The sequence below is a fragment of the Filobasidium floriforme genome (assembly GCF_021052385.1).
Source record: "Filobasidium floriforme strain CBS 6241 chromosome Unknown HD553scaffold_7, whole genome shotgun sequence".
Taxonomy (NCBI): Eukaryota; Fungi; Basidiomycota; class Tremellomycetes; order Filobasidiales; family Filobasidiaceae; genus Filobasidium; species Filobasidium floriforme.
In genome coordinates, this window is record NW_025763628.1 from 577395 (window position 1) to 593495 (window position 16101).

Genomic DNA, 16101 nt, shown 5'->3' on the forward strand with positions numbered 1-16101 from the left:
TGAGAGACAAAGCACCCGAGATTCGCTGTAGCACTGGTCCGAGAGCCGATGACATTGCGCTGTTTGCGATGTTGCATCGATCGAAATTGACCACATGCGATGCATGGCAATGGAGGATTGTTGATTTGTTTTCTTTGTGAGCGAGGTCGTTTAAACTTCGATGATCGCGGATCGCCGCATTTCAACTCTCGAGACCTTCTCAAAGTGCAGGGAGGGGCTCGTCGCATCATCCCACCCAACCGTGTATCTGAACCATCGAGCACATCCCAACGACCTAGCGATACATCCAAGTCATTTGACAGACTTGCAACTCATAATACTTCCCAGGGCCTATGCGGATGATCGTCCCGGGGAGAGCTACATAGCTGCGTCACCCTGTCGAGCAACCCCTATTCTCATCGGGCGTGAGTTACATCCTTGACCCCGGGTATACTAGAGGTGGACATCGCCCATCATGCCGGTGATTCCGGACGAAGAGGTTCTGGCTTTTCTCAAGACGAGAGAAGCCGACCAAGGAAGCCCGCCCACAGATCCTCTCACCTCGGTGCATGAATACCTGAAACAATCGCCCGTCAGCCCCTCAGATGGCAAAGTCCACTGGTATTGCCCCCAAACGGCGAGCCCCGTACACAAACAAGTGGCCACGTACTTGATCTACTTCTTCGCCTTTAATCGGACGAGCATCTCGGCGGAATGGCAGGAAGGGTTGGAAGAGCTCGTCGAGCGGTGCGAGGGATGTGCGAGGGGGTTCTGTAGGGCCCGGACGATATTCACAGCAAAGTGAGTCATCCATCTCCGCACGACGTCTAGGAACTACACCGTTGCGATATGGCATGTTGACACTCAGATCCCGGCTGGTACTAAGATACGTCAACAAGTTCCCACCAGCGACTCGAGTCAACTTTCAAAAGGCGGTAGACAACTGGCAAGCCAAGCAGGTCATCTCTGCCCTAGATTCGACATCACCTTCAGAACCTGGATCGACGGCCAACTTGTTCGATATCAAGCCTTCTTACTTGCAATTACTGTTCTGTCGGCATGACGGAGAAGGGGTCTTGGCAATCCCTCAGATTCAAGAACGGATCAAGACGGCCGTCCTGATGACCCCTGCGGAGAGGAGGAAGAACAAGAATCTCACACACCTCGGCCTTTGTCCAGGGTACATCACCTTGTTATCAGGCCAAGCCTTCGAGCAGGAGACCCTCGAAATTCGGAACAAGATCCGTGAATGGGCGACGGAAACTGTCAGAGGTTGTGCAACCCGGCCAATCCGGTCGGAAGAATGGACAGAGCTAGGAATGGGGACGATCTGGACGGGTTTGATGGATCTAAAAGGCATCAAGCAGAAAGAATCAGGCAAGACGGAAGCTTCATCAACACCTTCGTCGTTCGGGGTGAATGGGGAGGAGGAAGCGAGGATGTCGAGCTTGTATAGGTGGAAAGCGGTCTTGATCCTCCTGGAGAGCGGGTGTTTGGGACAGGAAGTCATCGAGAAGAGCGTCATGAAGTCGGGCAAGGGGAATCTGATTGTCACCATCGCCGGTTCATTCGGCTCACAGGATCCAGGCAAGTCATAGCATACTATCCCCGAACCGAGCACTCGTGACTGATCTTTCTTGGCCGTCGAATTACCATTCATAGCGTTTAGTCTCATGCTACGAGTCTTGGCGGCAGCTCTCAGAGTATGCCCAAAAGCGTCCTTGTGGACCTCGGCCGACCCCTCGGTCGAGTTCCCACTATCGATCGCTGCCAACATTCAGCAGAATGAATTGTATATCGAGGTCTTGCGGGCCGCCTGGGACCCGAACTTCCAGCTGGAGGACACCAGCTCGAAAGTCGTACTGGAACTGCTGGATCTGGGGGCAAGGTCGAAACCTCTCCACACCCAGCCTGGTCGACCCGAATGGTTTGCTGGGTGGATGATCGACTTTCTTGTCTCGGTGCGGGACCTAGACGTCCGCGGGATTGTGGCGACGAGTACGGACAAGGGCGCATTTGGGGAATCGTTGGCGAGGTTGGTTAGCTTCTGTCTCGAAGGCTTGCAGCATCGACGGTTCGGTACGGCTTTTCGTGCCAAGGCGATGGACGTCGGGATCAAGGTGAGTTGCGAGGAACGAGGGGTTTCAAAATGGTGTACCTTCGCTTCATCAAGAACTCATTCAATTGACATTCGAATGCGTAGATCTTGAACAACGTGTTCATCGACCTCTGCCCCACGCGATCCAAGGTCGATCGGGTCCTGCAAGCTGCCATGCTGAACGCTTTGGAAATTCATTCCAGTACGATCACCGGGATCGCTCTGGATCACAAGGAATACCCAGACGGAGCCGATTGGGACGTTCCTCGGCATACAGCCATCGATTTCCTTTACAAGGTCTTCATGTCGGACGGCGACAATATCAGGCGGATCTTGTCTACGATGGGTCAACAAGCCTTGGACGCGCGCTCCCGTAAAGCGAAGGATTCGAGCGACTATTTCCCAAAGATGCTGTTTGCCACGCAATTATGGAAAAAGACGTATGCGACGGCGACGTCGAGAGATATTTACGGCATCGTCATCTTGATGCGTGGAATGATGCGATTCGCTCACCTGCCTACGCCTCGAGGAAACGCTTGGGGCTATACTGACCTTTCGTTCTGGGAACCCGAAGGGAAATGGGCGGGAACGATCACATCGATTACGGGCGCTATGAAGACGATGAAGAACGGATTCGGTGACAAGGTGACCACCTTTGTGGCCGTCTCGCCACCATCGACGCTCAAAGCGCTCTTTGATACGGCTCGGGTACCGGAAGCCGTGATAAGGCTACTGCTGTGTTCTGACGACGATGTTCACGACGCCATCATCGGTCTCGTTCAAAACATCTTTGACCAGGTCGAGGAACGAGTCGATTGCTTTCGAGCCATGCTGCTGCATTTCCCGGCTCAAAGCATGGTCGCGCTTCAGGATTACCTCGAACGGTGGATCCAGGATGCACAATCGCTTCCAACGGCTGTCGAGTCCGCTCGATGGCTCGTCCGTTGTTTTACCGATATTCTCGAAGTGCTCTGTAGGCAAAGCGGGGCGGGTAGCGGTCTAGCCTTTCTCAGAGATCCTGTCTTTCTGGAAATCAGGACTGCCAAGGGCAAGATGTCGGACGAGGTAACGGGCTTGTGGAACTGCATGACGAAGGCCTTGTCTGTCATCATCAGGAGGACACCCAGATGGGCACCCTTTTACGACAATGAAGAGATGGTAGACTGGATGCAGGACGCACTGATCTTCGGAAGACTGCTGGTCGAGGAGAATCGAACATTCGAGGGGGCTGCACAAGGCACGGCTATCAATACTGCAGAATCGCCAGCGATAGAGGCACCCAACAAGGTTTCGCTCGTGGGCGACCAAATGATTGTGCAACTAGAGCAAATTTTGGACAGCCTGATGTCTTGGCTGAGACTCACCGAAATCGAGACGCTTCATCAAACCTATGAACTCTTGAAATCGCTGCTCGATCGTCTGACAAAAGGCCGAGCGAACCAGTCCATATCAGATAGCCTGATGAAGTCATTCATCACCGTCGACGGATTCTGCCGAAGAAGCAAACGACACAAGACCAAGCTGAACGATAGTGAGCTCGCCGAGCTGGCGGTGCTCATCAAGCCGTTCATGAAGCCGGAAGACGACTCTGATGTCGAGTATGTGTCGAGCTCTGTTGCGGTGCCGACTGTCAAGGGCAAGGAACGGGAGTCCAGCAAGGTCAAGACCAAGACCGACGCATTCACCAAGCTCATGCAGAATGCCGAAAAGGGTGCGTTGCCACAACGAATTGACGCCAAGACCACGTCCGGAAAGACTACTCCCGCCTCATCCCCCGTGGTCATCGACGTGGATGACTTTGATGACGACTTTGGCGACGATTTCCTTGCCGGATTGGATGCGGATACCCTCGAGGATATGGAACGTTCCGCGTCAAACCGGGAGGCGCAGAAGAAACTGCAGAAATCGCAAGGCCACAAGCTGCCCGATATGTTAAAAAAGAGTGGTGTACCCGGGTCGAAACCACTCATCAAGCCTACGCCAAAACCTGTTGCTCCAGTAGTGCGTGGGAGTGGTCTTTTGAGTCAAATCAGACGCGACGTCGTCGCGGACCATCGCGGAAAGCAACCCGCAAGACAGATCGATCCGGATATTTTAAAGAGACTAAACAAACCGACGATCCCTCCACCGAGAGCCAAGACTCCTTCGGAGACGAGCAGCTCCTCAGATTCGGACGAAGAGGATGGAGGCCTGGAAGCCTTGAAACGGTTGCAAAAAGCCTCCGCTGCCAAGACTAAGCTGACGGTATTGCCCCCACGGGCGAAACTCGTTACCCTGAGCAGACCAGAAATGAGTCCAGCAGAGCGGCAACGGCTTAACGCCCAGCGTACAAAGGCTCGTCTGAAGCCAGATATGACCATGTTGTGGTCGACAATGCTCAAGTGGGATCCTAACCAACGAGATTTCCCGGACAAACTTCCTACCAAGATTTCTGGCAAATTCCGGGACGTCCAAGAGTATTCAAGGACTTACATGCCTTTGTTTTTTCGGGAACTCCGGGATCAGTCCTTGAACGAGATGTCCGAGTCGAGCGACCCGGTTAGATTGACCGTTGAAGTTGCCTCGCGCCAACATACCGACGACTTTATCGACCTGGAGCTCAGCATCGTTGGCACAATCCCGAACATGTGGTACCTGAACGAGTTCGACACGTGTTTGCTCTCTTTCGATGGCAAGACAATACTCGTAAAGGTTCAGTCTTTCAAGAGGAATGCGCGGAATGTCACTCTGCATATCAGAATGGATGTCTCGCGCGACAGTCCCTCGTTGTCTGTCAAGTCCCGATGCCAGTTACGCAAGCACATGAATATGAGCACCGCGGCACGGGAATTTGCGGCTCTCAAAGGATTACCTTTCTATGAACCGGAATTGCTGGATTCAATCCTCGAAGCGAAACCCACGACCTTGCCCGAGATCCCACGAGTCACGTGGGAAAAGGCCATGATCGCTTACAATGTCAACGAGCCTCAGGCAAAGGCGATCATCGGTTCCATGAGGGTCAAAGGGTTCGCGCTCATTCAGGGACCTCCAGGTACAGGAAAGACCAAGACGATCAGTGGATTGGCGGGTCGCTTTATGACGGAACGACCGACCCACATCAGTCTCCACGGCTCTGGCAAGACTGTGAACGCCAAGCTATTAATCTGTGCCCCAAGTAACGCGGCTATTGACGAGGTCACTCGACGACTCAAGGACGGTGTGCCTACTTCGGATGGCAAGATGGTCATTCCGCAGATTGTTCGGCTGGGAGCGGAGAGTAGCATGAATGCTGCTGTCAAGGATGTATCTCTGGACTCGCTCATCGAGGCTCGCGTCAGTTCGGTCAGGGCCAAGGGAGGGGACAACGACGTTCACATCAAGCGAGTCGAGCTCGCGCTCGATGAGATCCGACAGAAGAGGGAAGCCAAACAAGCAGAGCTAGCGATGGCTGGTGACGATGTGGACCGCCGACAACAGATCGAATCCGAACTCGCCACGTTGGTGCAGCAAAGGATCGTCAAGAGCAAGGAGATGAACAAGTATCGAGACGCCGCGAGGGACTCGGGTCGACAGCTTGATGGAGCTCGCCGCGAGGCGCGCGAGAGGATCTTACAGGATGCCGATATCATTTGCTCGACCTTGGCAGGAGCCGGTCATGATTCGATTGCCTCGTTCCAGTTCGAGACTGTCATCATTGATGAAGCGGCGCAGTCGGTGGAACCGAGTGCATTAGTGCCTCTCAAATATGGTTGCACGAGGTGTATCTTGGTAGGAGGTAAGAGCTTGATAGGTGTCAGGTCTCGCTTCGCGCTGTGACTGACGTCAGGAATATTGCAGACCCTCAGCAGTTGCCTCCGACTGTCATCTCCACAAAGGCGGAAAGTCTCGGTTACAATCAGTCACTTTTCGTCAGAATGGTTCAGGGACACCCCGACGCTATGCATCTGTTGAGGTACGCTCAGATAATATCGGTCTTGCGCGCTTGCTCCCAGCCTGACTAGACACTGCACTGCTAAACAGTATCCAATATCGTATGCATCCCGATATTTCACGACTTCCGTCGCAAGTTTTCTATGATGGGAAACTGCATGACGGCCCCAACATGGCGATCAAGACCAAGGCACCATGGCATCAGTCTACGGTGTTCGGGACTTATCGCTTCTACGCTACTGAGGGTAACGAAGTCAAGGCGGGGCGTCAGTCGCTCAAGAATCCGACAGAGGTGAACGCCGTGGTCAGCCTCTATCGGGGACTCAAGAACCTCTATGGCGGCCACGACGCATTGCTAGGCAAGATCGGAATCATCAGTCCATACCGAGAGCAATTCAACGAGCTTAAGCGCAGCTTCAGGCAGAACTTTGGAGAAGCAGCGTTCGATGATATTGAGTAGGTGGTTTGAGAACGGACATCAGGCCATACAAGAAGACTGACTCTGCCTGTTTTGCCGAAAGCTTTGGTACCATCGACGGATTTCAAGGACAGGAGAAGGACATCATCATCCTGTCTACGGTCCGTTCTGGTGATCACTTGAGCTCGATTGGGTTCTTGAGGGACGTCAGGCGAATGAACGTCGCCCTCACTCGTGCCAAGAGCTCCCTCTTTATCGTTGGTAATGCCTCCACCCTGGAGAGGGCTGATGACAAGTGGCGGACAATAGTCGGTAACGCAAGGGAGCGCGGTTTTCTGGTCAAGGTAAGGAAGGTAATCACAGTGCTGCAGAGTCGACGTCGATTTGACTGTTCTTCCCTGTTCTGGCAGTATCAACATGGCATGTTCATCAATCCCGCTCGAGACGTTCAGGCCCCAACGGGTCAGCCGGTCGTAACCGAACCGAAAGTCCTCGATCCCTCGACCGCTACGCGCGACCATAAGCCGCTGCCCGCAGTAGGCGCAAGGGCAGCTGACGGCGACATGATTGCCGGCAAGAGACCGGCAGGAAAAAACAAGCCAGACGACACGTCTATGCAGCTGGACGAAGGTCCCGATGTTTCCGCCAGCAAAAGACGCCAGAAGAAGCGCAAGCGACAAGATGCCGGCGATACATCAGACACTGGCAGTTCCTCGATTGCGAAATCGGACGGTGCTAACAAGAGCAAATTCACTTCGAACAAGCCGCCTAAGAAGAAATCAATCTCGTCTGCACCTCTCGATGGCCCACCTGGCAAAATCATTGCTACCGCTCATAGTCGCGAGCCTGCAGCTGTTCCGTCCGCAAAGCCGGCATCGCCACCTAGGTCGGCGGCACCACCCCCACCTCCACCCCCACCTCCCCGCCGAGCGCCTCCGAAGGGAGATGGTTTGTTCATCAAGAAGGCCAAGGTGCGGATTGCCAAGTCGAGGTGTCGTTCTGTGATGAATTTGCTGAGCACTTTCCGCCCATCTCATAGAACAAATACCTGAAAAAATAACGAAACTTTTACGACATGCAACGACAAGGTTCATTCATACAACACTACGAACAGTACATGTGTTGACGATAACCGGTGTAGGCAAGGCTCAACTTCCAGTGCTTAGGCAGATATAGCCGGAAGTATGCACAGCGTTTTTGACCGATCTCCAGCATCGAACACTAGTACACGAGGTATCCGGTTTGTATCACTAGAGCATGCGCGGTTTGACACAGAGACAAACGATAATGTACAATCATAATTTGTTAGGAATGCATGGACGTTGATATGCCTGTTTACGAGGGTGTGTAAAGAATGTCGTATTTGTTGTGTATATGCTAACGACGATTACGAGCTTGTACTGAAGTCGAACGCTCGTCCTCCCGGGTCGGCGTATGTGAACCGTCGTATTCGGCTTTCCTCCTGTCTGCTCGCCTGCCACGTTGGCGACCGTCGAGGGACATGCCATCGACGTCGAGCTGATTGATTTCGTCATCCTCTTCTTCCGCCGTTCTGACGGCTTCTCTACGAGCAAAGTCTTCCATGGTATTTCCACATGCGCAAGCACCAGGCTTTTCGAAATTGAATGGTTGTTGTACTTCGCAATCTACAGTAAGGGCGATATTGTCAGTTGAAAGAATTCAGTCAGGATCAAGCTGGACGGCGGCTGACATTCTGGCAGAGTAACTCGTTCGAACGTGCATGTGCACTGCGTAATGCAAAGGACGCCGAGTCAGCCATCCGATTCCAAAATGACTCCCATCAAATGCGTGTAACGGCTTACCGATGGCAAGACGGTTGGCATGGTTAACACCAACATCCTCATGACGCCCGAAGGGTCGTCTCCCTCCAGCGGGTTCCCCTGCAAGTCTTCCCCGTCGACCGAGAAAAAGACCTGGAGGACCAGTTCGTGGTGGACCCGGATGGGAGTGATGGTGCTGTGACGATCGGGGCAATGATTCTCGCGAGTCAGCAAGAGGGAGATGATAATAGGCAATGTAGCCAGGGACTTACCCTTCGATCGTGCTCGGCCTCGCCTTGTTGTCGTCGGGCAGCCGTTTCCTGCCGGTCTTCAGCTTGTAATCCTGTTCAAACGGAATCTCCTCCTCCTTGATTGTCCGCGCCCTCCCCGAGCCGACCAGGCTACCTCTCCACAACGCTGGCGTATCCGGGGTAGGTCTCTTGACGTGCGGGATCGCTCCGTCCATACTGACGAGGAAAGACCTCTTGGGGCAGGTGTGCCAGGTCAGTTCGGCCAACTGGGCCGGGGTGAAATTGGGATCAAAGTGGGTCGGATCCGTCACGCTATAAGTCTGGTTGAGAAGCAGTCGGACGGCAAAGATCGTGGCGAACGGTGATGGTGAGAGAAAGACGATCCGCTGAGTGACATACGATCCCACCGAGAACTGTGAATATCGGCACCGAGAGCAGTTAGCATACTGGCGCATTCGATCAAGGGAATATCCCGTTTGAGCGCACTCACGGCATCGCTTGTCAAGCTCAACTTCCAATCCCCAACACCCGCTAACCTCCCGGTCTTTTGCAGACTCAGACTGGTCAATCCTTCTCCATCCTTGCTACTGCTTGGGTTACTGGCGACAACCAAGATCTTCTCGGCGAACAATTGGCCTTTGAGGGGTTTCAGTTCCGTCGGGGTAGGGAGCGGGAATGCCACATCGCCCGTCTCAAATTCGGGCGGGTCTGTTAGGCCGGGAGAGTTGAGCGGGCTCGAAGTCGTCGATGCCGCTGTCCAGGTGGAAGCGTCGAACAGGTCTTGCCTGAAATGAGAGGTCGACCCGGTCCTTGGCAGGTTGTTTATCAAGTTTGAGCTCGAGGGGTTCCGGGGCAAATGAGTGCTAGATCCGTTCCTGGGGATTCTGTTGGGCGAGGGAGCTCGACTTGATGGTCGGCTCGAAGGTCGACTTCTGTTGCGACTCCTTGAATCCCGCTGTTTCCCGATGCCCATGCCCATGCCCATCCCGGAGAAAAGGTTGAAGGACGGGTGATGATGGTGCGACGTCTGGACCGGGAAGCCCTCGACCGTTGCTCGAAGAAAGGGTACGATCCTGCCCAGCGGATGTCGGTCGTACGTGGCCAGCGTGGCGGGGACGATGATGCTAAACTCGAACCTCTGACTTCCCTTTTCCAGCTTGATCCCCTGACTCTCGTCCTCCTCGTCATCGACATTGCCAATCTCTACGCATCGGCTGAAGATCTCCCGATCGTGCCAGGGGCTGTTGTTCTCACCGGGGATCTGGAGTCGGCAGGTGACGACCAGCTCGACCCGGATCGAACGTGCCACCCGGGGTTTGTCCATGATGACCTCGATTTGACCGTTGAGCACGGTATCCTCTTGGGGTTGGCTGACCTGGTTGACGATGCCTTCTCCCAAGACCTCCAGCTTGGTCTCGGGCGGATGAACGAGCACAACCGTCTCGGCGACATGCAACTTGAGATGACCCTTGTGTGAGATCTTGCTCGGGGATCTCGATCGTTGCCGGGAAGATGACCGTTCATCCGGGTAATGCGGAACGCTGGGTGCGTGGGCATGATGATTGTTGCTCCCACTGGCGATGCTCAAGAGTGACGAATCTCGTCGACCATTCTCCGGACGTTGGTGTAGCCTGTCCAAGCTGTGCGAGACATGGCTCAGCGGTGCGGCAAAGGAGGGCATCGTTTCTTAGCTCTAGGCAGCACAGTCGAGTCGTCTGGGTATGACGACGGCTTGCGACTTGGTACAGTCCAAGCTTGGGCAAAGAGGTAGAAAGCGGCGCAGGTGATCAGAAGAATACAACCTGCTGAACCGAGGCTATATTCGATCTAGATGATGCGGAAGATGGTGGTGTAAAGGTTGTTGTAGCTGAACTAGGGGTCGAAGAGGATGATCGAGTGCACGTTTGATGTCCATTCCAAGTCTAGAGTTTTCCTTCCGGGCTTGTGCTGGCTTTCTGGAAAGAGGTGCGTGGTAAATAGGGGAATTTATGAAGTCAGGGAGATGGAATAGAGCGATTATGAGGTGGACAGGATGAGGCCGGTGGTTGTAATAGAAGTAGAGTAGTAGCAATAGTGATCGTCTGAATTGCGTTGTAAAGATTTTTAGACCCTGGTGCTGGTCATCGTGTCTGGCACTAACCCACATGTACTGTGCTGCTGTTGCATGCGTGCCCTCCCTTCGGCTATGCACGAACAAACGAGCAGCCAACAGAGCAGAGAGACCGGGCGGTTAGTGTCAGACAATAGCAGAGCAACGACCCCCGTCGAGGTCGTTTGACCGATCCTGCCGACCTTGGAGCGAGACCGGGGAGTGAGGAGGGGAGGGAGGTAGACCGGGCACAACGAGTCGGGCCTCACCCCCACGGGGTAGAGAGTCTATTCGATGGCAGACCCTATGCGTCGGTCATCGTCTCGTGTATGATGATGGACATGCCCCTAGACATGCCAGACATGGGGTACAAGGACAGTGTGTGATAATATAGACTGTGCTCTCTGCCTCGAGGTATGTAAAGTAGTAGTTGTTGTCGTTGTAAGCCTGCGGTTCATGAAACCAAAACCTTCCTGCTCGCGCCCTCGCGCTTCGCGCACGCCTCTTCTTACAATCGCCCAAACACTAACCCCAACACGACGTACACCAACGTCAACGGAGGGGTCAAGATGGCGTAACTCCACGAGATAGTCTTCGAGATCAGACGTTCAAAGGCATCACCCGAGGCCGCCTGAGTGATCTGGGCCAAGGTCAAGGCGGGGGGCTGTAGAATTGAAGCGTGGATTAGCAGGAATGAAAGTAGAGAGGCAGGAGACTTCGTTCCGTATCGACTTACCGACGAGATGATCAAGACGGCTGCGAGCTGGGGACGATAATATATCAACTTACATCCGGGATGAGGCACGAAATCCCGAGTCAAAAAGAAGTTGGGGTGACTCACCACAAACACCGGATCTGCCGCGGCCTCGAACGAATCGTACCTCGCCACCAATGCGACCCCAGGCAACAAGATTGCAGGGACCAAGATCATTCGACTGATCACCGCCACAAAGACCGTCCTGTTCTCTCCCGGATGGGTCGTGCTCGCACGAGGGTTCTTGATCGCGTCGATCTTGCGTTGCAAGAAGTTGCCGTTACCGTTGGCGTTGTCAGAGCTGGGTTTCTTGTCGGTAGAAGCAGCAGGCGTTGGAGGGTTGTAGAAGAATGCACCGAGCACGACCAGAGTCAAGGGAACTGCGAAAGGTATCAAGATGGCTAGTTTAGCCTAGTGCGCTGGTCGATCCGACCATCTTTGTACCTAAACTCACTCGAACACTGCCCAGCGCTCTTGATCGCCTGAGTCAACGGCTTCGCCTCGTTCAACAACCTCTGCAAGGGCGGGATCAACGCGATAAAGATGGACAACAGAGCGCTGTACATGGGGACCGTGAGGAACTCGTTGACCTTTCGGAGGATCGACTTGGTTCGGTGTTTCGTCCGACGCCAAAAGGCACCCAGGCGGGTGTGCGACGGAGCCGAGGTCTGACGACGGCGAGTGTAAGGGAGATTGCGGTCGCCCTGCATCGCACAATGAAAGCGTTCATCAGCCAAGTCCGGCTCTTTACGGCTACCCCAGAGTCTTAAGACTCACCCATTCCTCATCCTCTGAATCCGCCTGGTCCTCGTCCTCGCTATCGCTGGTATCGCCACAAGACTCTTGATGATCATGCAACGTCCCGTTTTGGCCGTACCGCTTCTGATCCGCCCGACTCTGTCCAGCCTGAGGAAGACCCCAGAACTCCCTCCCGCTCTCGGCTCGGCTCATCTGGCTAGGTCGACGAGGATAAGGTCGAGATCCGGGTCCACTTCCGTGAACGGCACCGAAAGAAGTCGTCCGAGCGTTAGGGCTGGGACTCGATCGTCGACCTTCCCGAACCGTCTCGAGCGTATGGGCCGAGATGGGCAAGGCGCCATTCCCACTTCCGTTGAGACCGGGAGACCCCACACTAGGCTTCCACCCATCCGCGGATGACCTGCTCGCAGTCTCCTCCCTCTCGTCGGCCTTGATACGATCGACGCTCGAGAACAACGGGTCCGTCTCCCTCGCCGCCGGATGAGGCTCGCCGCTGCCCGGGTTGTCAAGGGTCTGGGGTTCTTCCGTGAGAATAGTGTTGGTGACCTGTTCCGTGGTGACATCCGTCTGCTCTTCATCGGCGCTCGAAAGGAGCTTGACGCCGTAAGACCATCGTAACTGCGCTCGCACAATGTCAGCTTGTGGCCGGGTGACACGATTTCCATCATCTGTCGGTACATACCATCATACCCAGAGTAGAATAAACGACCAGATAGGCCAAAGCTCGACCGAGCATGGCATCCTTGGTGTCATCATCACCCCATTTCAAGCCAGGCACCTCGACGACAAGCGACTACTCGGCCGAATGCCCAGCAGGAAAAGAGAGCGGAAAGAGACATCTATCTGTCAGCCTTTTTCTCTGTATTGGCTTTCGGACAAGGCAACCGGCACCCACCTGGATCAACGCGATGGGCAGACTGTTGCTGTTCTGAAACATGCTCGCACACATGGCGAACGCCCTCTGACTCTTCTTCAACCTAAACACCGTACCCAAGCCGAACGCCACCCCAGCCGAGACGATCGTGACAATGAAGAAGCTATAGAGGTTCGAATCCAGAGTTAATTGTGTGTTCTGCGGTTAAAGGCAGAAGACGAGGTGCTGCGGGATTGCGGACTTGCCCGAGAGGGATGATCCACATTTCTTTGAGCTTTGAAGGGGTCAACGAGAAGGCCACCTTGGAGAACAGCAATGCCGGGGTCATCAACGAGACTGCCCGTCGAAATTACAAGCCAAACGTCGAATCAGCTCTCGATATTCAACCTAAAGGCATTCCACCCTATGATCAGACCAGGACTCACCGTTGACGACATTGAGCTTTCTCTGGGTAGGCTTGTCGAGAATTCCGGCTCGAGCCAAGATATAGCCCGCCGCACATAGGATGACGACCTCGATAATAGATTGAAAGACGGTGATCAAGAGAACCTTGACTGTGTCGTGTCATTACGCCGAGGATTCAGGGTGTCAGCCAGAGGACCGCACGTTTGTGAAGCAGGCGGTTAGAGGCTCACCTGGGACGGCATCTGTTCCCCCTGACATGGTTGGAGTGGCTATTCCGCTGCCTATCTGTATTCGTTTGGAATCGGCCCGAGTCTCTCTCTATGAGTTTGGCTCTAGATCCTATTGCGTGTTTGCCGATGAACTGATGTCGAACTGATCCTTCAATTCGCGCAGACGAACGCCAAGGAGAGCGAGGTTGAGCGGATGCAAATCGTCGTTGATAACGGTCGATCGCTACGTCATCGGTAACATGTTCTCTTCTGATCCATGCATGATCTCGGACCCCACAACTCCCAAAACCGTACACGACTACTGTATGACTATGAACACGACAGCCGAATCCCAAACGGGTCGAAACCCCATCCCTTCCACATGAACGGATCAGAACCTCAAACAACTCAACCGCCTCCCTCCGACAACTCCCAACCAGACGCCCTGCCCGTTCTGCCCCTCACAACCCCACGCGAGGTTGTTCAACTCGGCGCTCCCGACCTGGGACGAGGACAAGAACCCGTCCAGCTGGTTGTTCCACGCCCTCACGGGGTACCGTTTGGGTACAACGGCGGGTTGGGTGGATGATGAGGTCCCGCCTCGGGACGTTGTCCGGCTCTGGCCCGCGCCTGGCGTGCTCGCTCCGGATTTCGTAGGATAGAGATGAGTGGAAGAGGAAGATTTCCCTGGGGCCGTGCCCGATTTGCCTTGTCCCGCTGCAGGAGGAGGAGGGGTGAAATTGGCAGGCGAGGAAGCGGCGGAAGAAGGGTTGGAAGATGATTGAGGGTAAGGCAAGGGTTGCGTACAGTCGTACAACAAGACCTGAGCGTCGTCGCCTGAGTCGAACATATGATCAGCCTCTTTTTTCCGCTCGATCTGCCACTCGTGAGCCATGAGCCGACGACTCACCACAACTCGCCAGCCACCCGGCACCCCCCGTACTCGCTCTGCCCTCACATCCCCAAGCGATCGCGTTCACTGCCCCGTCTCTCCCCTTCTTGTGCCCCCTTAGCTCTACGACGGGCACCCCGGGACTCCTCATATCCAAAACTTGCACCGCCTCTTCTCCCATCCCAAACACCCCCAAGTAATGCTGTTCCTTCTTCCCAAATTCTACCCGCATCAACGGTTTGTTCCCGGGATCCTCGTACAAGATGGTCGAATGTTCCAAAGCCCTCAGGTCGAACGCTCGGAGAGACCCGTCGGAACCGACGCTGACGAATACGTCGGATGAGTGGGGAAGGAAGGAGACGTCATGGACGGCTCGGTCGTGAGCGATAAGTTGGGTCAGGGCAGTGGAGGTGTGGATATCCCAGAGGGTGCAGGTGGTGTCTATGGACGAGGTTACGAGGAGGTTGGGAGAGTGGTCGGACCATGAGAAGGAGGTGAGCGGAGGGACTTGATTGGCGGGAACCTTGCCCTGTGGGCCGGGGGAAGTATGTTTAATCAACAGGTCAGTGAATGGTCAGGAGGGAATTAACATGCCACGCGATACCTCTATAAGACTCACATTGGTCAACTTGCTCCTCTCCCTCAACCTGACCTTTTCCCCTTGCCTTCCACCATACCCGACCCTTGCCCGATCCCTATCCCGTCGATATCCGAATCGATCTCCATCCTCGTCATCCTCGCTACCCCCGTCCCCCACGTCGTTCGGCTCCGCCCACCCGTCCATTGAAGTCTCGACTTCCCACACTCTGAGTGCATCCCCGGTAGTAGCTAAGAGTTCCGTCTGTCTTTCCCCTGTGCCGGTGTTTGTCAGCCGGGAAGAAGATGACGAGGAGTTTGTGGCAGGTCGAGGTTCCCAAGTGACCCGGGTAGGTGGGAAAGGATGAGAAGCTTGTGCGAGGAGGTTGTAATCCGGCTTCGCTTGAGGCTTTTTGTTGTTATTGTTGCTGCTGTTGTAACCGTAGTTGGCCCGATCATCATCGTCCTCGTCTTCATAGTCCTGGTCGTAAGCTCGTCGGTCGATGATCTGAATCTTGTTCGAGCTTGATGTCGGGATGAACGAGGTCACAGCAGCTCTTGAAGGATGCGAGGAAGAGTTGCTGAAACCCAGTCCATACAGTTGAACTGAAAAGTTCGGGTCAACGGTCGTAGTCAGCCAAGCATGTCGCGGTCGCAGCATGTCATATATTGAGCTCGCAGGGATAGCTCACAAGGCGCGTCGTAAAAGACAACTTCTGGTTCCCTGACCGGTGATCTTGGTTCTGCCATTGCGATTCCCTGACTGACTGATGCTAGATTGTGTGACCATGACCTTGTCATGCTTGTCGACGAGTACGACCATGCAATTGTGTGTCGAGGCTCTTGATGATGATCTGATGATGAGGTGGCCCCGACCGCGCCGAAGGGGGAACGGGCGGAAGCATTCGGAAGCAAATCAAGGTGCGTGGTTCCTCGGAGCAACCTCCGCCCTTTGATAGAGTGCACAGTGCCAGAGTGTGTGGTTGTCGAATGACTTGTTCAAAGAGTTACACATACAAAGGGAGAAATATAACAGGAGTCCAACTCTTCAAGCACAGGTCGTGACAGTCAAAATATCGAAAACGGCAATCTCCTGTGGCCTGTATC

The 16101-nt window shown here is 54.4% G+C and overlaps 4 protein-coding genes across 4 annotated transcripts; 1 reads left to right on the forward strand and 3 right to left on the reverse strand.

The window, feature by feature from the left end:
* Window positions 1-216: 216 nt before the first annotated feature.
* On the forward strand, window positions 217-7582 carry HD553DRAFT_207309 (SEN1 N terminal-domain-containing protein). Its single transcript, XM_046177133.1, has 9 exons — window positions 217-780; window positions 866-1566; window positions 1642-2099; window positions 2183-5831; window positions 5894-6008; window positions 6077-6442; window positions 6508-6748; window positions 6815-7375; window positions 7444-7582. Exons 1-9 carry the CDS (start codon window positions 455-457, stop codon window positions 7462-7464), a joined length of 6438 nt encoding a protein of 2145 aa, XP_046037776.1. The 5' UTR covers window positions 217-454; the 3' UTR covers window positions 7465-7582.
* Window positions 7583-7680: 98 nt separating this feature from the next.
* On the reverse strand, window positions 7681-10328 carry HD553DRAFT_207279 (uncharacterized protein). The gene is made up of 5 exons (XM_046177132.1): window positions 8927-10328; window positions 8458-8849; window positions 8228-8381; window positions 8116-8152; window positions 7681-8050 (listed from the first exon to the last, which is right to left on the reverse strand). Exons 1-5 carry the CDS (start codon window positions 10115-10117, stop codon window positions 7782-7784), a joined length of 2043 nt encoding a protein of 680 aa, XP_046037777.1. The 5' UTR covers window positions 10118-10328; the 3' UTR covers window positions 7681-7781.
* A 442-nt stretch (window positions 10329-10770) lies between these two features.
* HD553DRAFT_294500 (auxin efflux carrier) lies at window positions 10771-13690 on the reverse strand. The gene is made up of 10 exons (XM_046178467.1): window positions 13548-13690; window positions 13338-13466; window positions 13158-13248; window positions 12934-13075; window positions 12721-12831; window positions 12057-12656; window positions 11734-11983; window positions 11367-11659; window positions 11262-11288; window positions 10771-11189 (listed from the first exon to the last, which is right to left on the reverse strand). The coding sequence occupies exons 1-10, from the start codon at window positions 13573-13575 to the stop codon at window positions 11034-11036; spliced, it is 1827 nt and encodes a 608-aa protein (XP_046037778.1). The 5' UTR covers window positions 13576-13690; the 3' UTR covers window positions 10771-11033.
* Window positions 13691-13701: 11 nt separating this feature from the next.
* On the reverse strand, window positions 13702-15794 carry HD553DRAFT_282856 (WD40-repeat-containing domain protein). Its single transcript, XM_046178168.1, has 4 exons — window positions 15687-15794; window positions 15038-15600; window positions 14437-14947; window positions 13702-14363 (listed from the first exon to the last, which is right to left on the reverse strand). Exons 1-4 carry the CDS (start codon window positions 15742-15744, stop codon window positions 13918-13920), a joined length of 1578 nt encoding a protein of 525 aa, XP_046037779.1. The 5' UTR covers window positions 15745-15794; the 3' UTR covers window positions 13702-13917.
* Window positions 15795-16101: the final 307 nt, after the last annotated feature.

What these genes read in the sequence shown, in the direction of transcription:
- HD553DRAFT_294500 (XM_046178467.1), bottom strand. Translation starts at nt 13,575, where the DNA reads ATGTCAGGGGGAACAGATGCCGTCCCAG. An exon ending in ATTCTACTCTGGGTATGATG is followed by an intron (nt 12,657 to 12,720) that starts GTATGTACCGAC and finishes GTGCGAGCGCAG; the next exon opens with TTACGATGGTCTTACGGCGT. An exon ending in GAGCGCTGGGCAGTGTTCGA is followed by an intron (nt 11,660 to 11,733) that starts GTGAGTTTAGGT and finishes TACCTTTCGCAG; the next exon opens with TTCCCTTGACTCTGGTCGTG.
- HD553DRAFT_207279 (XM_046177132.1), bottom strand. Translation starts at nt 10,117, where the DNA reads ATGCCCTCCTTTGCCGCACCGCTGAGCCATGTCTCGCACAGCTTGGAC. An exon ending in TGAGCTTGACAAGCGATGCC is followed by an intron (nt 8,850 to 8,926) that starts GTGAGTGCGCTC and finishes CGATATTCACAG; the next exon opens with TTCTCGGTGGGATCGTATGT. An exon ending in TGCCAACCGTCTTGCCATCG is followed by an intron (nt 8,153 to 8,227) that starts GTAAGCCGTTAC and finishes TGCATTACGCAG; the next exon opens with TGCACATGCACGTTCGAACG.
- HD553DRAFT_282856 (XM_046178168.1), bottom strand. Translation starts at nt 15,744, where the DNA reads ATGGCAGAACCAAGATCACCGGTCAGGGAACCAGAAGTTGTCTTTTAC. An exon ending in TGTCTTTTACGACGCGCCTT is followed by an intron (nt 15,601 to 15,686) that starts GTGAGCTATCCC and finishes CGAACTTTTCAG; the next exon opens with TTCAACTGTATGGACTGGGT. An exon ending in AGAGGAGCAAGTTGACCAAT is followed by an intron (nt 14,948 to 15,037) that starts GTGAGTCTTATA and finishes CCCGGCCCACAG; the next exon opens with GGCAAGGTTCCCGCCAATCA.
- HD553DRAFT_207309 (XM_046177133.1), top strand. Translation starts at nt 455, where the DNA reads ATGCCGGTGATTCCGGACGAAGAGGTTCTGGCTTTTCTCAAGACGAGA. An exon ending in GACGCTATGCATCTGTTGAG is followed by an intron (nt 6,009 to 6,076) that starts GTACGCTCAGAT and finishes ACTGCTAAACAG; the next exon opens with TATCCAATATCGTATGCATC. An exon ending in AGCGCGGTTTTCTGGTCAAG is followed by an intron (nt 6,749 to 6,814) that starts GTAAGGAAGGTA and finishes CTGTTCTGGCAG; the next exon opens with TATCAACATGGCATGTTCAT.